Source organism: Phyllobates terribilis, unplaced genomic scaffold, assembly GCF_046119375.1.
Source record: "Phyllobates terribilis strain yellow unplaced genomic scaffold, ASM4611937v1 Scaffold_12__6_contigs__length_324123572, whole genome shotgun sequence".
In the NCBI taxonomy this organism is placed as follows: Eukaryota; Metazoa; Chordata; class Amphibia; order Anura; family Dendrobatidae; genus Phyllobates; species Phyllobates terribilis.
In genome coordinates this window covers 32,293,728-32,316,987 of record NW_027362772.1, presented here as the reverse complement: position 1 = coordinate 32,316,987, position 23,260 = coordinate 32,293,728, and the positions used below count along the sequence as shown (strand labels likewise).

The 23,260-nt window shown below is 41.3% G+C and overlaps 1 protein-coding gene across 3 annotated transcripts in view; it reads left to right on the top strand.

Moving 5' to 3' along the window:
- Window positions 1–300: 300 nt before the first annotated feature.
- LOC141172989 (sialic acid-binding Ig-like lectin 13) overlaps window positions 301–23,260 on the top strand; it is a 56,713-nt gene continuing 33,753 nt past the window's right edge. For 2 of the 3 annotated variants that reach the window (XM_073657601.1, XM_073657602.1), the window contains exons 1-5: window positions 329–401; window positions 4,524–4,588; window positions 4,671–5,036; window positions 14,784–15,071; window positions 18,654–18,917. In XM_073657601.1, the coding sequence (XP_073513702.1) occupies window positions 4,546–4,588; window positions 4,671–5,036; window positions 14,784–15,071; window positions 18,654–18,917 (961 nt within the window). In that variant the 5' untranslated portion in view covers window positions 329–401; window positions 4,524–4,545. Of the gene's footprint in view, window positions 402–4,523; window positions 4,589–4,670; window positions 5,037–14,783; window positions 15,072–18,653; window positions 18,918–23,260 lie in introns of all 3 variants that reach the window. The other variant, XM_073657603.1, reaches the window with a different exon arrangement.

Genomic DNA, 23,260 nt, shown 5'->3' with positions numbered 1-23,260 from the left:
AATGAAAATACACACGCTATCAGTCAACAAGGTGCGGTGCTTGCCCTAAGTGGGTGACTGATCAATGAAAATGCATCAGGTTTCAGTCAACAAGGTGTGGTGCCCTCACAAAGTGGGTGACTGATCACTGAAAATACACCTGCTTTCAGTCAACAAGGTGCGGTTCTCTCCCTAAGTGGGTGATTGATCAATGAAAATCTATTAGCTTTCAGGCAACCGGGTGTGGTGATCTCACTAAGTGGGTGACTTGTAAATGAAAACGTATCAGTTTCTGATTTAAATAAAAAAAAAAAAATTACAACAGAGGATGTTGTGCATTTCAGGAAACAACCAAGATACTTCCTGAAATATCAGATGAAGATACTTGAGTTGTGTCTCATTGTACTCGAGGGACACAGCACGTAAGTAATTATTCATTAATTATAACCATAGATCTATCAACTGAATATAAACTACATATCTACATGCAGAGATTATATTGATATTTATTATATCTGCAACTATCGACAAATTATACAATGTAATTCCCTGATGTCACACACTATGTGCTCGTTGTTATATATTCATTTTATATGTCAATGTGCTGAAATTGGCCATAATGTGTATAGGTGAGGATGGGCGGCTAAGTGTCTTAGAAATTAAAAATGGTCTTACAAGTATTTTATTATATTTGTCTTCTCAGACATAAAATATAGTATATGGGGAACTAAGGACATGACACTGAACTACTGACTGTATCTAAAGAAACAGAGAAAGAGGAACTTTCTCTCGTCTTGTAAAATTTGGTATTTTAATTCCGCTAACTTTATTTGAAACAAACTTGAAAAAAAAAAAGTCGGATTAATGTTGTCAAAGACATAAATCATTCTATATCTTAGGCATGGTTTGTATTATAAATTTTTGAATTCTGAAAAAACACAGGTCATATGGAAAACCATAAAGTTGTGTAGATTTTGAAAAATTAAGCTCCGTTTTTTTTGGTCTGAAATTCTGATTCTTTTTTATTTTATGTTGTAATTTAAAAAAAATATACAGATTATAAATTATCCAATATGTGAGGTGTTATACTAAAATCACATAATTTTGTATCTTTCTCCCACTAGCCTTATTTGGAACAAACTTGAAAGCATTGTTAAGTAAATGTTGTCATAAAAATAAAAATGGTTACATTATAGATTATTTTGATTAAATAAAAACTTAGATCATACGGAGATTTGTGAAACTAAGCAGGTTTTTTAACATTTAAAATTCTTCTCCTTTTTGATATGGAGTTTTTATTTTGTGAAGTTGTTCTGAAATTAATCAATATGTGATGTGTTGCAACAAAGGTTGTAACAAGGATAATGTCTGGTTATTAATTCTGTAAATAGCTTTTTGTTTGAGTTCCGTGTTATTCATGCAAAGGATACAGGATGTAAGATGCATGATGCCATCGATATGGAAAATCAGCAAAGATTTGGTCACAAAAGAGGTAGCCAAAGATAAAATATAAGAGACGTATAATCTCTATGAAAATGAGAAAAGGATCTGTCCTGTTGCAGAAATTTGCAATATTTAAATCAAATCTCTACCTCGTGGACGGGTAGATTCTGCACTTGCAAAGACGAAAAGAATGTTTCACATCAGTAATAATTAAATAATGCAAAAGCAAAAGATGAACAATTATTAGATTTCAAGGATAATGCTGACACAGGAGAGTTGGAGGCGTCTTGTTTTTGTGACTATATCTTATCTATAGAGTAGGATCTTACAGAACATTCTAACAACTTTTGCAGACTTAGGCTTGGTTTCTTTTATCTGAAACTAAACTTGATTTTATACAGTTGGTATACAGCCGGCATATAACAAGTAATATAACATATTGACACATTATGGATTATAATTGCTATATTGATTATTTTCTTTATCACCGTACATCAGAGGACATCAAGTTATTGACTAAACTACCATATCATTTGGTTTGCAAAATGTAATTTATTGACATATCTGTTTGATGAGAGCATGACTGTGTTAAAAATAGGCTTAGGTCCTTTCTGTAAACTTTTCTAAAATATTATTTTAAATTGGATTTTCTTTACACGAGTAACTTCTGAAGCAAATTATATTTTTTGGAACATAAATTTAAAATTATAGTAAAAGTCCTATGTTGTCTTTCTTGCACAAAATACTGTAATATACTGACTTTCTGTCCATTTTCCTGTAGCTTCTATACACTAAATTATTTTCAGGCTTTTTTTTCCAGTTGACTTTGCCAGTTTTTAAATATGGGAATGCATATTTGAGAAGTAGAGACTCTATCAGTCACCACCGGCTTCATTGCCACCAATTTCACTTCCTGAATAATACCATTAGTATTCACAGGTATAATTCACTGATATACTGTATATATAGAGATGCACACTTTAATTAAATTTTATTTCTGTTAAGTTTTCTAAAATGCAAAATGGTGAAAAAAATGTTTTTTATTGATCCTTTTGGTGCAGAGTAAACTGTGTAAGACAAAGAGGTTGATGCATCAGTCTAGGAAAGGTTTGATGTTGACTTAGTGAGGTTCTAAGGTCATGTAAAAGAAAGATTTCTATGAGTGCACAAATTTTCTTATTTTTTGAGATAATGTTTAAGACTTTGAATTTTCAGTAATTAATTTTAGAGACCTGATTAAGTATATTAAAACTCTGTAGGACAAGTGGAATCATTTTGATAAGGAAAAATGATAATAGGTAAGAGGGAGGTCATCATCAAATTCTTCCATGATGTAAGACCAACAACTGTAAGACCTTGAATTATTTTCTGTTTCCCTATTTTTTTTCATTAAATATTTTTTTAATTATTATAAAAGGATGGAGACAAGGGTGAGCTCTGTTTTTTACAGATAGGTATATTAATGGAAGAGGACAAAATACCATTGAGCTCTGGGTGTAAAGGGAAGAGGCGGCTGAGATAAATAGGGATGGGAATCCAAATACAAATTTGACAAAAGTATCATGCATGAATATCCATCTGATCTATTCAAACACCTTCTCTACATCGAGTAAGAGAGGGTTCTTTTCTTGTAAGCATAGGTTATCAATAGTGATGAGCGAGTATGTTTTGTTAACCCTGTGGCCGAGTATACTCAGGCAAGTACCGAGTATTTATAGCTGCTCGGTGATATGTTTGAATCACTCCCGTGTGCATGATTTGCAACGGTTCGACAGCTTTAATACATGTGATGAATGTCTGCTTCTTACACATTCCGCACATGTATTAAAGCTGTCAAACCATCGCAAATCATGCACACGGGAGTGATTCAAACATATCACCGAGCACGCTGTAAATACTCGGTGCTCGTCCGAGCATACTGGGCGAAAGGGTTAACAGAACATACTCGCTCATCACTAGTTATTAATTTAAAGAATTTTAAGGTGTAAATTTTCTCCTTTCATACCAGGAGGAACCCTACCTGTTCTGGGTTAATCAGGGTCAACCCTACCTGTACTGGGTCAATCAATTTGGTAGGGAGGGTTTCAGTCTGGTAGTGAAGATCTTGGTCCACCACTTCAGCTTCAAATTTAAAAGGAAAAGGGGCAGTAACTACCACAAATTATTTTTATGTCTACCTTCCTTGAGGAACTGAGTTACTTTTAATAGATTGTTGGCTTTATATATTTTTAAAATGTGCAGTGACTGTCCTATTGTTTAAACCAGGTTATTTTTGTGAAATGTTTTTTTTTAACACTTTTGGGATTTTTTACATATAATTTAAAATTAGATGTACATTATTTTTATGAAATCTGCATTAAAAATAACATAAAAAAACTTACATTTTCCCATTGGCCACTGAGTTGTTTTTTTTTACTCTAACTTCCTGATGTTTCAGGAAACAATACGTCTACATTAGCCAAAATTAACAGACTCTGACTCTAAGTTAAACCAGTTTTCTTCGTTGAATATATTTTTTAAATACTTTTGTCATTTTTTACAGTTAATTTTAAATTAGACTTAACTTGTATTATAAATAAAAAAAATGTATCAATTTTGCAATTTTCCCATGGGTTAATAGGGCTTTTTTGAGACTCTAACTTCTTGATGTTTCAGGAAATAATACATGTACATTAGCATCAATTAATAGACTCTGACCCTAACTGAATCAATGGCTACAAGGAGAAAATGAACTTTTAACCTCCTGCTTGCTGCTTGCTTTCAGTCATTGGGGCGAGTAAGGAGCAGTTACAGTCACTGCTCACTATTGAGTGAATAGTGGCTAAAATCACTTCCCAACAGTTTGATAGACAGCCTTCATTGATTGTTGACTACATGGAGGATATGAGTTAATTTTCTTAATGTAGCAGCAGCTCAAATAAGGCAGGATTTAATTGCTATTTATCAGTAGATTAACCCCATATATCCATGTATGTAGCATTGCTGGACATGACCAACTCCCTTTAATGCATTTGAGGGTAAATGCATTAAAATTCATCATTAACACATTTTTGCATTTATTTACATCTTCTATGTACCCATCATTGGTTTTTCTATTTTAGTAGCCGATAAGCATAAGCCAGAATGGACGCTATGAAGCAGATTTATCTTCTCCTCATCTATCAAGGCAAATATTCTCATAATTACAGAATAATCCGATATAATGAGATTCTGTGACTCCGGCCTCATGTTCTGCTCATTGTTTCCAGGCTTCTATCTGGGTTCTGTATGTCAGCGGTGGACGTTCCCTTCTAGTATTACTGCTCTGATTGGCTCCTGTGTGGAGATTCCTTGTACTTATCATCCTGCCGAGAGCTCAGGAGTGTCCAGCCCTGTATGGTACTTATATACTAGAAGAGATTATCCACAGATCCTAAACACCAAGGATTCAACTTATATAAGGCTAAATTATAAAGATCGGACCTCACTGGTACCTGGAAATAACAGCTGCTCCCTGCGGATAGATCCTGTGAAAAGAGAAGATGGTGGTGAATATTATTATCCAGGGATCGCAGAAGATAGAAAAATAAATGCAGCTGATATACATTCTAGATATGTTCTTCTCTCTGTCACAGGTAAATATATAAAATGGCTAATACCAAGAACCTGTGTAAACCTTATCATTTGTTGATCATTATAGTCATTGATAATATGTATTCTTCTGACATTTTCTACTAGTGTGTGTATTCATGTATGTGGTGAGATGGATACTGGATAGCAGTAAATATCACATTGCACTGGTCTGTTTCAATTAGGTAGGCTGTAAAAAAAAGACCACATACATGATAGATAGATACATAGATAGATAATAGATAATAAATAGATGATAGATACTGTATATAATAGATAAATAATAGATAGATAATAGATAGTGATGAGTGAGCATACTCGAAAGTATTCGATACTCGACCGAGCGAATGCTCGGGTCCCCTTCCTACATGTTTGGAACTCTTTAGAGCGCCAATCAACATGCAGGGATTGCCTGCCACTCATTGTAATGCCGCAGCCATGTTGGTTGTGGCATTACAGTGATTGGCTGGCCGCACTGCGTCAACAGGTCTATATCAGACCTGGCCCCACCATGCTCGTCACAGTCACTCCGGAATCAGGCAGAATAGGGAGAGGTGCTGCATTGTCAGTGAGAGATTTGCTTGTGTATTAGGTAGTGAAGGGAGAAAAACCGTACATTACACATATCCATCTTACCAAACAGTCCTTTTGAGGACTAATCCATCTGCAGAAATTTCAGGCAGGCAGTGTACATAGGCAGGCAGTGTATATAGCAGACTGCAGTGCACATAGCACAAGAGGCTCCATTCCAATTCTGCCTTCTGCTGCTGTTAGATATTTCTATACAAAGGCCCAGGTCTCAGGGGCCAGGAATATTTTTTTTGGATCTTAATCCTCATTATTTGCTTAAAAAGCAATCCAGAGAACACCGTTTTTCTGTGCCATTTGCTTGTTGGCACTGCAGAATACAGCCAGGTCCTTTACATATTACAGCGCTAGAAATCCAGCTTTTTAAAACTGTGTTTTCTCCATCCATGGATCACATATACGTTTTCAGAAAATACTGCCATTTTGGGCCTCCATTCCAATTTTTTTTCACTGTGTCAGCAAAGTATTTAAAACTCTGTTTTCTCCGACACACGGATCACATATACTTTGTCTTAAAATACTGCCATTTCTGGCCTCCATTAAAAATTTCTTTCAGTGTGTCAGTGAAGCAATTCACACCAGTTTGCTGTTCAAACTAGCTACCTACTGGGCAGGTATTTAAAACTCTATTTTCTACATCACACGAATCACATATAAGTTCACTCCAAACTCAGTCATTTTTAGTGAGCGTGGAAGATACTGTCCTCTATTTTAAATGGGCAAGGCACGTGGCAAGGGATGGGGAACTGGACGTGATGGTGATGGTGCATGCAGAGGTCAAGGACAAGGCCGAGGACGAGCTGAAATAGTGCCAAATCAAACACCCACATTTTCTCGCCAACCTTCCTGTCCCAATTCCTAGGGGACTGCAGCACACCACTATTCAACCCAAAGCAGTGTCAAAAGGTTGTTGGCTGGATAGCGGATAATGCTTCCAGTCACTTAGCCACCAACACCCTGTCTTCCACACGGTCAAGTCTCAGTAGCCGTGAGTTTGGACCGCATATTCCTCACCCTGATCCTCCTTCCTCCCACCATCCGAGTGCCCGGAGACAACTGATCCCACACTTGGACAATCTGAAGAGCTATTCACTTTTCCATTTATAGATTCGGGTCTTGTTGTGCCTTCAAGGCAATCCCCTGTCCATTCTACATGCAAAAATGCCCCCTCCTCTCAGTCTTCACTTGTTATGGCAGTTTCTCAAGAAACAGCATCAACGGCCATGTCCACGTCCCACCGCAGCATTCAATTGTCCCTGTCCCAGACCTTTCAACGAAAGCGCAAATTCGCATCCAACGCCCCACAGGTCACAGTCCAAAATTCGAACATTTCACGACTGCTTGCGCTGGAAATTATGCCTTTTAGGCTGGTGGAGATGGAATCCTTCCGCAACCTTATGGCGGTGGCCATCCCTCGGTACTCGGTCGCCAGCCGACACTATTTTGCCCTGTGTGCCATCCCCGCACTACACAAGCACGTGCCCAAAACATCTGCCATGCCCTCAACAATGGAGTTACTGGAGAGTCCACCTGACAACGGACACATGGACAAATGCTTGTGGGCAGGGACTTTACATCTCCCTGACGGCACACTTGGTTAACATAGTGGAAGACGGGACCTAGTCAGATCTTGGGACGGAACACGTCCTCCCGACGTCAAGAATTGCGGGCCCTAGGTCAATCAGGGTTGCCCCCACGGTTTACAGCTCCTGACCCTCATCCTTTTCAACCTCCTCCTCTTCAGCGTCCATCTCCGAAATGACCACATCAGTCACAAGCTGGAAGCATTGCAGCACTGCCTCGGCCAAGCGGCAACAGGCTGTGCTGAATCTAATATGCTTAGGTGAGAAACTGCACAATGCTGAAGAGTTGTGGACAGCTCTGAAAGAGCAGGCATATCTGTGGCTCACACCGCTGAACCTACAGCCAGGCATGGTCGGTTGTGACAATGACCGGAACCTGGTGGCTGCTCTGAGGCGAGGCGAGCTCACACACGAACCATGCCTGGCCCATGTGCTTAACCTCACAGTTCAGCGGTTTCTCAAATCCTACCTGGAGCTGCTGGATCTGCTTGTTAAAGTATGCTGCCTGTGTGCCCATTTTAGAAAGTCAGCTACAGCTTCCGCCGCTATTTCCGTGTTTCAGCAGTGTTTGCAGCTTCCGGCTCACAGACAAGTGTGTGATGTCCCCATACGTTGGAACTCTACACTGCTGATGTTGGGGAGGAATTATGAGCAGAAGAGGGCAGTTGTTGAGTTCCAGCATCAACAAGGCCATTGGTATTCAGTTCAGACTCCACACATACGACCTCAGGAGTGGACATGGATGTCAGACATATGTAAAATCCTCCAAAACTTTGAGGACTCCACCAAGATGGTGAGCGGCGATGACACCATAATTAGCATCATCATCCCACTACTCTTTCTTCTGAAACGCTCTCTGCTCACAGTCAAAGAGGATGCATTGCAGGCGGAGTACGATGAGATGGAGCAAGGAACCATACAGGGTGATTACACACAGCCCAGCCTCATCTCATCCCAACGTGGATTGGGTGACAATGAGGAAGAGGTGGAGGAGGAAGAAGGACCGGAGCTAGTTTCTTGCGCTATAGACGGTACTACGTGCACAGCTGTCATACCGTCTATTCAGCATGGATAGCCAGAGGACAGAGAGGAGGAGGAGGAGAGCATGGTCAGTCATCCTCTTGGTGAGGACATGTAAGTCTTGCCTGTTAGTAGTCTGGCACGCATGGCTGAGTTTATGTTATGCTACCTTTTCCATGACCCTCGCATTCTCAGAATTTTGGGTGACAGTCATTACTTGTTGGTGACACGTCTAGACCCACGCTACAAGGAGAACTTTATATCTCTTATCCCTGAGGTGGACAGGTCTACAAAAATTGGGCTGTACCAAAAGGCCCTTGTTGCGGAACTATTAAAAAAATTACCATCTGAAAACGCTGGCGGCAGAGGGCACACTTCGTTGGACAACCAAGGAGTACAGGCGCGAAAGACACATCTTCAATCCAGCAGAGGCAGATGAACACTGTCAAAGTTCTGGGAGAGATTTCTCAGCCCCTCCTATTGAACAGACCCTGAGTTTTGGGGTACTCTCACAAGGAGTGCAAAGTTTGGGAAGATGCTGAGGGAGTACCTTGCCGACCGTACCAACGTCCTCCGTGATTCCTCTGGGCCTTATAATTATTGGGTATCCAAGCTGGATATGTGGAATGAACTGGCACTCTATGCCTTGGATGTCCTGGCCTGCCCTGCCACCAACGTTTTATCAGAGCGGGTTTTTAGTGCCGCTGGTGGAATTATAACTGATAAGCATATCCTCCTGTCAACTGAAATTGCTGACAGGCTGACTCTTATAAAAATGAACAAGGGCTTGATTGGGCCAGACTTCTCAAAACCACCGAATGATAGCAGCGTAACATAAAGTCAAATCCAGTGTCTTTTCTTGGGAGGTGTATGCCCATGCATTTTTTCACACCAAGAGATGGGTATATGCTTCCTGATTTTGGCTATTTGCTCTTGTCCTCCTCCTTCTCCTCATCCTCCACCACCAAATCACCAGGGTGACCGTGGTCCATGATGCAACACCCACATAATTTTTTTAAAGGGTGTTTATGATGCCCATAAAAAAGAAATGTATACAGTATGTTCATGTAAACCCCCCAGGGATAAATGTTTGTCAGTCCATACACTTAGTGCATGGGCATTACAAGTATATAAGTCCCGCTCTTTTTATGAGGCCCTCCTCCACGTCTCTTCCAAGGGGCATTGAAGTGCCTCCAAATTTTTGGCAACTCTTGCAATCACTGCATAGGCCGACACTATGGGATACCCACTTCCTAATAATGGGAACATTGTTTTTAGGAGGCACTCTGACCTCCATGTCTCTTCCAAGGGGCTTTGATGTGCATCCAAATTTTTGGCAGCCCTTGCATTCACTGCATAGGCCAGCAGTATGGGAGACCCACTTCCTAATAATGGGAACATTGTTTTGAGGAGGCCCTCTGATCTCCATGTCTCTTCCAAGGGGCATTGAAGTGCCTCCAAATTTTAGGCAACCCTTGCATTCACTGCATAGGCCAGCACTATGAGAGACCCACTTCCTAATAATGGGAACATTGTTTTGAGGAGGCCCTCTGACCTCCATGTCTCTTCCAAGGGGCATTGAAGTGCCTCCAAATTTTTGGCAACTCTTGCAATCACTGCATAGGCCAGCACTATGAGAGACCCACTTCCTAATAATGGGAACATTGTTTTGAGGAGGATCTCTGACCTCCATGTCTCTTCCAAGGGGCATTGAAGTGCCTCCAAATTTTTGGCAACCCTTGCATTCACTGCATAAGCCAGCAGTATGGGATACCCACTTCCTAATAATGGAACAATGTTTTGAGGAGGCCCTCTGACCTCCATGTCTCTTCCAAGGGGCATTGAAGTGCCTACAAATTTTTGGCAACCCTTGCATTCACTGCATAGGCAAATACAATGGGAGACCTGCTTCCTAATAATGGTAACATTGGTTTCAGGAGGCCCTCCTCTAAGTCTCTTCAAAGGGATATTGGGGTGCATTCAAATTTTCAAAGTGGTATTGGGGTGCGTCCAAATTTTGGACAGCCCTGGCACTCACTGCATATGCAATAACAGTATAGGAGACCCACTCTTTAGTAATGAGAACAATAAAACATAGCCGGCTGATGGCTCTCTAAGAATAGTGAGGGCCAACTGCTGGTCCTTTAAGAATAGAAAAGGCCGCCTGATTGACCTCTAAAAATAGGCTTTGTGACTTTCAGAGTCCCCCCCGCATAAATGAAACACGATGTGTCTGATGATATCTCACACACCACATGGCCAGATAAGGTTGTAAAATATTAAAATGACATTTCCTGTTGAATGCATTTGTCATGGTTGAAAGCAATGTAACAGTGAAAAAGCGCATCAAAAACGCTACATGTGAACATAGTCCAAGATGTGGAGGAGCATTTTTATTTGCGGTGATTTATTTTGCTTTATATACATTGTACATGTCATGGAAAGGATGTTCCTTAACATATTTCCCAGGAAAATCCATTTTGGTTTCGTTTTGGTATATTTTATTGTGAGTCCGTAAAAGTGGCGCTATACCTCTGACAACGTTGTTGACAGAAATGACCTGGGAGTCAGAAATGCTTCCAGGGATCTTCCCCATGCTGTTCCCATGTCATTTGAGCACTGTTTCCATCGATTTGGGCAATTTTTATGCCCTTTGCCAACCGCCGAGGGGAGCCGCCTGAAAAATGCTTGAGTTTCCCATAGACTTACATTGGGCTCGTTACTCGGGTCGAGCACCCGAGTATTCCAATGTGCTCAACCCGAGCATCGAGCACCCGACCATTTTAGTTCTCGCTCATCACTAAAGCCCCCATCACACTAAGAGAGATCGCTAGCGAGATCGCTGCTGAGTCACAAGTTTTGTGACGCAACAGTGACCTCAGCAGCGATCTCGCTATGTTTGACCCGTAGCAGCGACCAGGCCCCTGCTGTGAGATCGCTGGTCATGTCGAAATGGCCTGGACCATTTTTTGATTGCTGAGGTCCCGCTGGGTAGCATGCATCGGTGTGTTTGACACCTTACCAACGACCTGAGAGACATAGGCGTGCATCATTATACAGGTCGCTACGGGTCGCCCTATCGTTGCTGCGTCGTTGGGAAGATCTGACTGTTTGACATCTCACCAGCGACCACACAGTGATGCAGCAACGATCCCTGCCAGGTCGTATCGTTGTCGGGATCGCTATAGCGTCTCTAATTGTGACGTACCTTAATAATAGATAATAGATAGATGATAGATAATAGATAGATAATAGAGAAATGATAGTTAATAAATAGATAACAGATTGATAATAGATAATAGATATATGATATATAATAGATATATAATAGATAGCTAGCTAATAGATAGATAGATAATAGATAGAGCATAGATAGATAATAGATAGAGAATAGATAGATAGATAATATATTATAGCTAGACAGATAATAGATAGACAAAAGATAGAAAATAGACAGAAATAGATAGATAATTGATAGATAATAGATAGATAATAGGTAGATAATAGATAGATGATACATAATAGACATATAATAGATAGATAATAGATGATAGATAGATAATTGATAGATATAGAAAGATGATAGATAATAGATAGATATAGATAGATAATAGATAGATAATAAATAGATAATAAATCGATAATAGATAATTGATAGATAGTACATAGATATTAGAAAAAAAATATATATATATATACATAGATAATAGATTTATATATATAGATAGATAATAGATAGATAGATAGATAATGGATATATAATTGATGGATAATAGGTAGATAATGGGTAGATGATAGATAGATAATAGATAGATGATCAATAATAGATAGATAATAGATATTAGATAATAGGTAGATGATAGATAGATAATAGATAGATGATAGATAAAAGATAATAGATAGATAATAGATAGATAATAGATGATAGATAGTTGATAGATAATAGATGATAGATAGATAATTGATAGATTAGAGATAGATAATAGATAATTAATAGATAATAAATAGATAGATAACAGATAATTAATAGATAATAAACAGATATTAGAAAATATATAGATATATAAATAGATAATAGATACTTAATAGATAGATAATAGATAAATAATCAATAGATAATAGATGATAGATAGATAATAGATAATAGATATACAATAGATAGATAATAGATAAATAATAGATAGATAATAGATAGATAATACATAATAGAAAGATAGTAGCTTGATAATAGATAATAGCTAGATAATAGATAGATAATAGATAGATAATACATAATAGAAAGATATTATATAGATAATAGATAGATAGATAGATAATAGATAAAAGATAGATAAGATAGATAATAGATAGTTAATAGATAGATGATAGATAATAGATAGATAATAGATAATAGAAAGATGATAGATAATAGATAGATAGATAATAGATAGATAATAGATAATAGATTCTAGAAAATAGATAAATAATAGATAATAGATAGATGATAGATAGATAATAGATGATAGATAGATGATAGATAGATAATAGATAGGTGATAGATAGATAATAGATAGATAATACATAATAGAAACATAATATATAGATAATAGATAGATAGCTATACAGATAGATAAAAGATAGATAAGATAGATAATAGAAAGTTAATAGATAGATGATAGATAGATAATAGATAAATAATAGATAGATAATAGATAGATAATACTTAATAGATAGATAATAGATAGCTAATAGATAATAGATCGATAATAGATAGATAGATAATAGATAGATAATAGATAGATGATAGGTAGATAATAGATAGATAGATAGATAATAGATAAATAATAGATAATAGATAGATGATAAATAGATGATAGATAATAGATAATAGATAGATAATAGATAGATAATACATAGATAGATAATAGATAATAGATAGATAATAGATAGATAATAGATAATATATGACGTCTGTACAGCGCTGTGGAAATTATACAAAGACAGAACTTCTGTCCATACAATGACTGCTGGTGGAGGAGCCCATAACCCATCCATCAACCTTCGAATATCAGGTGTTTTACAATTTGAGGAAGCTGATGAATTGGTTTGGTCACATGTTCCTCCACCAGCAACCATTGTATGGACATGTCTGGTCGCTGGTTCCTCAATCACAAGCCAATAAATGGACAAGTCTGGTCACATGTTCCTCCACCAGCAGCCAATGTATGGACAGGTTTGGTCACTGGCTCCTCAATCACAAGCCAATGAATGGACAAGTCTGGTCACATGTTCCTCCACAAGCAGCCAATGTATGGACAGGTTTGGTCACTGGTTCCTCAATCACAAGCCAATGAATGGACAAATCTGGTCACATGTTCCTCCCCCAGCAGCCAATGTAAGGAAAGGTCTGGTCACTGGTTCCTCCACCAGCAGCCATTGTATGGACAAGTCTGGTCATTAGTTCCACCACAAACAGCCAATGTATGGGTAGAACTGGTCATATGTTCCTCCACCAGAAGCCAATGTTTGGACAGGTATGGTCACTGGTTCCTCCATCAGCAGCCAATGTATGGACCGATCTGGTCACATGCTCCTCCACCAGCAGCCAATGTGTGGACAGGTCTGGTCATTGGTTCCTCCAACAGCAGCCAATGTATGGACAGGTCTGGTCACTGGTTCCTTCACCAGCAGCCAATGTATGGACAGGTCTTGTAACTGGTACCTCCACCAGCAGCCATTGTATGGGCAGAACTGGTCATATGTTCCTCCACCAGAAGCCAATGTTTGGACAGGTATGGTCACTGGTTCCTCCATCAGCAGCCAATGTATGGACCGATCTGGTCACATGTTCCTCCACCAGCAGCCAATGTGTGGACAGGTCTGGTCATTGGTTCCTCCACCAGCAGCCAATGTATGGACAGGTCTGGTCACTGGTTCCTTCACCAGCAGCCAATGTATGGACAGGTCTTGTAACTGGTACCTCCACCAGCAGCCATTGTATGGACTGAAGTGCTGGTCAGTCTGAGTGATGCTGCACTAACAGAAGAAAGTGGCCAACCCTATAGCCTGAAAATCTATCAGTGAGCTTGATCTGACAGTATAATAGGAAAATCTGATGCTCTTTTTTGATTGTCTTTTTCTGAGCTCCGTTCAACTAATTCATGGCCACAGACCACATCAAAGTTGAAAGTGCTGTGAAACAAAGAGCCAATAAAAACCAAATGGTGAACAATTTTTAATGAAACCCAAAGGCAAAAAATGATTTTTAGCCCAAAATACATGCAATTAAGTAAAAAAAAGTCCCCAAAGGTGCTCAGCCCCATTAAAGCCGGTCCTAATAGAGAATCAGGTTATTTGCATGTAATGGTACTGTTGCTCCAATAGAAAACTCCTCCAGCCGAATGTCCAGATAAAAAAAAAACTTTATTCCAATATGATTAAATAGAAAAATTACATCCAAATGAATCCAGCAGTAATATGTAAACTGTATTGTGGCCCCAGAATCAATAGTACTGGTACTGGTGGGCTAGGGATGAACAGGAATGAATAATGGCATCTGATTCTTATATTAAAATTCCACAGATAAGGATGAAGTTCAGCTTTCTGGACCAGGTATCATGACTGAAGGAAAAGCCACCACTATACAATGTGGTGTAGAGCACGCGTGCCGCTCCAGTCCTCCTTCTCTACAATGGAACAAACCGGGTCAAGTTCATAATCAGTCAAAGGTGATTTTTGGAGGATCCTGGAGAGAAGAATCATGGCTTACTTATATTCCTTCATATGTGGATGATGGAACTACTATCTGGTGCACGGCTACATATCCTAATGGACAAACAACTGTGGGATCAGGAACGCTGAACATCAACTGTACGTATTATAGGTAACTGTGTACAATTAGCATTATATCTTACATTCACTTACAAACTGAACGTGGCAATTTTAGTGGTCATCTTGCTCTTCTCCTTCCTTAGATTTATCACCAGTCACAAATCTCACTGAAATATCTGTAAACCACAATTTCACAAAAATCCTATCCATAATCATGAGTCTATCCCAAGGTCATAAAACATTGCCATAGCTCTCTGCCTCTGTGCCAGGTCAGTCTTTGTCCTTCTGGAGGACATCATACTAAAGGATCACTCCACTCTCCATCTATCATCATCATAAATCATGATTAATATCTAATTGATTATTTGTGACACTAATATTAACCAATTTACGTGTGTATCTCTGGACTAGAGACTTATCATATGATTCAATTAATATTGTGTTCGCTTTCTCTATTAAGCAATATTATTAACCCCTTTACAGCCCGGGGCGTAATAGTATGCACCAAGCTGTCACCCGCTGTTCAGCGCAGGCTCCTGCGCTGAGCCCACACTGAACCGGGCACATGTCAGCTGATTTATACAGCTGACATGTGCCCGCAACAGCCCCGGATGGAATTGCGATCCACCCGAGGCTTTTAACATGTTAAATGCCGCGCCGGAAGCGTGTCACTTACCACGCCCATCGGTGACCCCGTCACGTAATCGAGGGTCACTGATGGGTGGGCATGACAACCTTGGGTCTGCAGCAGACCGCAGTGGTTGTCATGTACTGATCACTATGAGCGCCACCTAGTGGTCGGCGCTCATAGCACAGGAGCATTTCTGCTACATAGAGGTGATCTGCTCATCACCTCTATGTAGCATAGACGATCAGACAGTTGCTGCTTCTAGTCTCCTATGGAGACTATAGAAACAAGCAAAAAGTGTAAAAACAATGTTTTTAAAAATATTAAAAAAATTAAAAAAATATAAAAGTTTAAATCACCCCCCTTTGGCCACATTCAAAATAAAATAATAATAAAAAAAAAACATATACACATATTGGGTATCGCCGCATTCAGAATCGCCCAATCTATCAATATAAAAAAAAGAATTAATCCGATCGGTAAACGGCGTAACGAGAAAAAAATGACTGGTTTTGGTGGCTGCAACATTGCAATAAAATGCAATAATGGGCAATCAAAACATTGTATCTACCCCAAAATGATATCAATAAAAACTTCAGCTCAGCGCAAAAAATAATCCCTCACCCGGCCCCAAATCCCAAAAAATGGAGATGCTATGGGTCTTGGAAAATGGCTCCATTTTTTTTTTTTATTTAGAAAACTTTGGATTTTTTTTTCACCACTTAAATAAAAAAGAACCTATACATGTATGATGTCCACGAACTTGTAATGACCTGGAGAATAAGAATGGCAGGTTAGTTTTAGCATTCAGTGACCGTGGTAAAAAAAAAATAAAAAATCTGAGGTATTGCACTTTTTTTGCAATTTCACCGCACTTGGATTTTTTTTCCCATTTTTCCGTACATGACATGGTAAAACCAGTAATGTCCTTTAAAAGTACAACTCATCCCGCAAAAAATAAGCCCTTACAAGGCCATATTGACCAAAAAGTAAAAACGCTATGGATCTGAGAACGAGGGGAGCAAAAAACGAAAATGCAAAAGCGGAAAATCCCAGGGTCCTTAAGGGGTTAAAATGGAAAATTCCTTTCGATTAAATCTTCAACTTTTAACACAGTTTCCGTCAGATCCTACACCCTTGCTGACTTACTGCACAATATGGATCTCTAGTAGTGATGAGCGAGCATTCTCGCCACTGCTCGGTACTCGCCCGAGCATCTCAGTACTCAAGATGCTCGCCGAGAACTTGCGCGATGCTCGGGCGGGAGCTCGGGTCCCTGTCCTGCATGTTTGGCACTATTTATAGCACCAATCATGCAGTGATTGTCTGCCACTCACTGTAATGTCACAGCCATGGTGGTTGTGGCATTACAGTGATTGCCCAAATCGATTGGAACAGTGCTCACAGTGAAACATGAAAAGCCGGCAATTCATCAGTGGCATACACCGGTACCTGACAATTTAGAACAGAAAGAATAGAGCATCACACATAGATTACATAGATAGAAACATGTCAGTCACATATATAATGAGTACAGTGACAGTGTTGGTTACTGTACTTGTTATTTAGTGTTAAAATAAAGGATTTATTAAAAAAAAATAATAGTGTTTTTGTCTCTTTAAAAAAGTCGGCCGGCAATTCATCAGCGGCATACATCGGTACCCGACAATTTAGAAAAGAAGGAATAGAGCATCACACATAGATTACATAGATAGAAACATGTCAGTCACATATATAATAAGTACAGTGACAGTGTTGGTTACTGTACTTGTCATTTAGTGTTAAAATAAAGGATTTATTTAAAAAAAAAATTGCCGTGGAGTTCCCCGTAATTTTAGTCTCTAGCGGAGGTTAAGCTGATGACTGGGGCAGATGTTTAAAGCCTGGGAAGGGGGTAATACCCACGGAGCTTCCCATGCTACTAATATCAGCCCCCAGCTGAATACCTAGCCTTTACTAGCTTTTAAAATGGGGGACCCCCCAAAAAATGACGTGGGGTCCCCCCTATTTTAATAGCTAGCAAAGGCTAGGCAGACAGATGGGGGCTGATATTAACAGCCCAGGAAGGGTGCCATGAATATTGGCCCCCTCCCAGGCTAGAAACACCAGCCATCAGCCGCCCCAGAAATGGCGCATCCATAGAATGCGCCAATTCTGGCACTTAGCCTCGCACTTCCCACTGCCCTGTAGCGGTGGCAGTGGGGTAATAGGGTGGGTGTTGATGTCAGATTATAATGCCAGCTGACATCAAGCACAGGTTAGTAATGGAGAGGTGTCTATAAGACACCCGCATTACTAACCCCATAGTGAAAGTTAAGAAAAAACACAAACACGCAGAATAAAGTCCTTTAATTGAAATAAAGACACAATACTCTAATGTTCTAAATTAAACTCTACTTAACGTCACGCCCATTCCAGCTGAAGTCAACAATCTCCTGCAATAAAAGTAAAATAATAAACCAACCTCATCCTTACCTTTCCATGGTTCCCAGGATGACTTCAGCTCTGCTACATTGACATGAAAGGCTGGATCGCAGCAGAACGCTGCCATCCAGCTTGCCATGACCCAGACACTGAGAAGCTCCTCAGTGAAGCCCCTCAGTGTCTGGCTGTGACGGCATCCAGATGAGCCGAGTTCATGTCCAATGAACTCAGCTCACCTCATGCACATCACTGACAGGGTGGGAGAATTCTCCTGTGCATGCGGTGTCGGCAAATGACGTCACCGCTTGAGCAGGAGAATTCACCCACGCTGGGACGGCATTGAGATGGCAGGCTGGATGGTAGAAGAATGCTATCATCCAGCATGCCATCCTTGGGAGACACTGCAGTTTGCAGTTTTTGATATTTAAAATAAGAAACAAGTTCCACCAACGGCCACCACTAAATAACACATCATTTAGGTGTTCATCACATACAGTATGCTGATCATATAGAGGCTCTAAAACTCTTCTTTTAATTCTGTTAAACAATCAAATATTTTCTTTTCACAGATGCCCCCAAAAATGTGACTATCACTGTCATCAGCATGGGTGAATTAATGGAAGGAAGTGATGTGACTTTAGAATGTAACAGATTCTCCAAGCCTCCTGTGAATAAGTATGAATGGTTCAAAGGGAAAGACAAAACCAAATTACCAGAGACAGGACGGAGGATCACAGTGAGGAATGTGACCAAAGACGAGGACCTTTATTCCTGCGCTGCAATAAATGACGTTGGGAGAGGAGAATCAGCCCTGACAGAGATACCTGTACTACGTACGTATACAACCTGGAGCACTGTCTGATATACAGTGGGTATGGAAAGTATTCAGACTCCTTTAAATTTTTCACTCTTTGTTTTGTTGCAGCCATTTAGTAAATTCTAAAAAGTTCATTTTTTTCTCATTAAATTACACTCTGCACCCCATCTTGACTGAAAAAAAACAGACATGTAGAAATTTTTGCAAATTTATTAAAAAAGAAAAACTGAAATATCACATGGTCATAAGTGTTCAGACCCTTTCCTCAGTATTGAGTAGAAGCACCCTTTTGAGCTAGTACAGCCATGAGTCTTCTTGGGAATGATACAAGTTTTTCTCGCTTGGATTTGGGGATCCTTTGCCATTCTTCCTTGCAGATCCTCTCAAGTTCCGTCCAGTTGGATGGTGAACGTTGGTGGACAGCCATTTTCAGGTCTCTCCAGAGATGCTCAATTGGGTTTAGGTCAGGGTTCTGGCTGGGCCAGTCAAGAATGGTAACAGAGTTGTTCTGAAGCTACTCCTTTGTTATTTTAGCTGTGTGCTTAGGGTCATTGTCTTGTTGGAAGGTGAACCTTTGGCCAAGTCTGAGGTCCAGAGCACTCTGGAAGAGGTTTTCATCCAGCATATCTCTGTACTTGGCCGCATTCATGTTTCCTTCAATTGCAACCAGTCATCCTGTCCATGCAGCTGAAAAGCATCCCCTTAGCATGATGCTGCCACCAACATGTTTCACTGTTGTGATTGTATTGAGCAGTTGATGAGCAGTGCCTGGTTTTCTCCACACATACCACTTAGAATTATCACCAAAAAGTTCTATCTTTTTCTCTTCAGACCAGAGAATCTTGTTTCTAATAGTCTGGGAGTCCTTCATGTGTTTTTTAGCAAACTCTATGCAGGCTTTCATATGTCTTGCACTGAGGAGAGGCTTCCGTCAGACTACTCTGCCATAAAGGCCAGACTGGTGGAGGGCTGCAGTGATAGTTGACTTTGTGGTACTTTCTCCTATCTCCCTACTGCATCTCTGTAGCTCAGCCACAGTGATCTTGAGGTTCTTCTTTACCTCTCTCACCAAGGCTCTTCTCCCACGATTGCTCAGATTGACTGGACGGCCAGGTCTAGGAAGACTTCTGTTGGTCCCAAACTTCTTCCATTTAAGGATTATGGAGGCCATTGTGCTCTTAGGAGCCTTGGGTAATGCTGAAATTCTTTTGTAACCTTGTCCAGATCTGTACCTTGCCACAATTCTGTCTCTGAGCTCCTTGGGCAGTTCCTTTGAGCTCATGATTCTCATTTGGTCTTACATGCACTGTGAGCTGTGAGGTCTTATATAGACAGGTGTGTGCCTTTCCAAATCAAGTCCTATCAGTTTAATTAAACTCAGCTGTACTCCAATGAATGAGTAGAACCATCTCAAGGAGGATCACAAGGAAATGGACAACATGTGACTTAAATATGAGTGTCTGAGCAAAGGGTCTGAATACTTATGTCCATGTGATATTTCAGGTTTTTTTTTAAAAAATTAGCAAAAAAAAAAATTGCAAAAAAAATAATTTGCAAAAAAAAAGAGGAAAAAATGCACTTTTTAGAATTTACCAAATTGCTGCAATGAAACAAAGAGAGAAAAATTTAAAAGGGTCTGAATACTCTCCGTACCCAGTGTATATATATACTTTGTAACGGGTCCGCGTGGTGGAACCTCTGTGCCTTGAAACAAGGAGGGAGCCAGAGGGGCAGGTGCTACTCTGGGGACGACCTTGTAAAAGAGCAGGTGGCTCCCACGGGTCAGATTGCTGGGACTGACCGGTATAGCGGGTGGACACAACAGGCAGGCAGCAGTCTCTGGGTTAGCTGACGGGTGGTCACGGTATGTGACGGAAGAAGTCTCTTGGCTAGCAGGCAGATGGTCAAGGAATGTGACGGCAGAACAGGTAGAAGTCTCTTGGTTAGCAGGCAGGTGTTCACAGCATGTGACGGCAGAACAGGTAGAAGTCTCTTGGCCAGCAGGCAGGTGGTCACAGCATGTGACGGCAGAACACGTAGAAGTCTCTTGGCTAGCAGGCAGGAGGTCACGGCATGTGACTGCACAGCCTCCAGGTAGGCCAGCAGGCGAGTAGCAGACGTGCGCTCCCAGGTGAGCGGGCTAACAGGTATGGCAGGTAGCAGGCAGGTAACTGGCAGGTGCTTCCTGGTATGCGGGTGGACTCGCCCATAGACAGACTGGCGGATGATTGGAGACAGACTGTCGGGCTGGTGAGAAGACAAGCTGGCAGACAGGACTGGTAGTCATGCTGGCAACGGGACCTGAGGGCTGAAGCAGAGGTGAGTATGCTTTGCAACAACTTTGCTCGGGCACCTCCATTTTGGAGGAGGTGCTTTATATATGGGAGGTCCTCCGGCCATTGGCCGGGGACTCCTTAGGATGGTGCGCGTGCTCCCTTTAAGAGAGGGGGAGCGAGCACGCGCACGGCCTAAGCACAGAGCCCTGGAAGGAGCGCGCGCCGGCAGCAGCAAGGAGGGGAGCGCAGGAGGACGCTGTGCCAGGAGCGGGAAGGTGAGAGGGATGGCGTCTCTGCCTAGCAGTGGGCAGAGACGCCGATGCTACAGTACCCCCCTCTTAGGCCCCCCTTTTTTAGGCCAGAGAGAAATTTCTCAAGAAGAAGCGGGGCGTTGATGTTCTCCCTGGGTTCACACGTTCTCTCCTCAGGACCAAACCCCTTCCAATACACCAGAAAATACGTTCTCCCCCTTACCCTTTTGGTGGCCAGAATACTCTCTACCTCAAAGACGTCCTCAGCAGAAACCGGAGTAGGAGGAGTACCTGGATTGTTGGAAAAAGTGTTAAGGATAACAGGTTTGAGGAGAGATACATGGAAGGAGTTGGGAATGCGTCGGGTGGCCGGGAGTTTTAATTTGTAGGCTACTGGATTAATTTGCCTGAGGACTTCGAAAGGACCGATGAATCGAGGGCCTAACTTGTAGGAGGGTACTTTGAGCCGCACATGTTTGGAGGAGAGCCAGACCTTGTCTCCTGGACAAAATAGAGGTGGATCCAGACATCTCCTATCAGCATATCTCTTCATCCGCTCGGAAGACAGAAGAAGAGCGGACCTAGTACTCTCCCAAATGGTAGAAAATTCACTGACAAGAGACTCTGCAGCAGGGTTGTCCACAGAAGTGGAGACGGGAACCGGAATCCGGGGATGTTGGCCACAAACTATAAAGAACGGGGACTTGGAAGAGGATTCGCTCTCATGGTTATTATAAGAGAACTCGGCCCAAGGTAGGAGGTCCACCCAATCGGAATGGTGGGCATTAACGAAGTGCCGGAGGTAGCTGGTAAGGATCTGATTGATCCGCTCCACTTGACCATTGGACTGTGGGTGGTAAGCGGAGGAGAAATCCAGGGTGACGTCCAGCAGCTTACATGTGGCTCTCCAGAAGTGTGAGGTCAACTGAACCCCTCGATCTGACATGATGTGGAGGGGTATGCCATGGAGACGGAAAATGTGGTGAATAAAGTCCTTAGCCAGCTCGGGTGCAGATGGGAGACCAGGCAGGCGAATGAAGTGGGCCATTTTAGAAAAGCGGTCAGCGACCACCCAAATGATTGTACACCCGGCAGAAACAGGAAGGTCGGTGATAAAGTCCAGAGCAATGTGCTGCCATGGAGCAGCGGGTACGGGAAGGGGCAGAAGATGACCGGCTGGTAGATGTCTGGGAACTTTGTTGCGGGCACAAGATGAACAGGCCGTAACGAAGTCTACAACATCCTTACGCAGGGTAGGCCACCAGTAATGCCGGGTAATGAGCAGGAAGGTCTTCTTTTGGCCAGCATGGCCGGCTAGTTTAGAAGAATGACCCCAGCGAAGAACCTTCTCATGATCTGGTACAGCTACAAACATCTTACCGGGTGGAAGACGAGTCAGATCCAATGGGGCCACATTCATCACCTTGGAGGGGTCGATGATGTGCATAGGCTCCTCCTCTTGATCGGAGGACAGGAAGGATCGGGACAAGGCATCAGCTTTGACATTCTTGTCCGCTGGGCGGAAATGTAAGATGAAGTCGAAGCGGGCAAAAAACAAGGACCACCGGGCCTGACACGGATTAAGTCTCTGGGCATTTTGGAGATATGCCAGATTTTTGTGATCCATGTAGATGATCACCGGGTATAGAGCCCCTTCAAGCAGGTAGCGCCACTCCTCCAGTGCCAAATTGACAGCTAGCAATTCTTGGTCTCCTATGGAGTAGTTGCGCTCAGATGAGGAGAAGATTTTGGAGAAAAAGCCGCAGGTTACCATTCTCCCGGTAGAAGATTTTGGGTGAGTAACGCTCCAGCTCCGGAGGAGGAGGCATCAA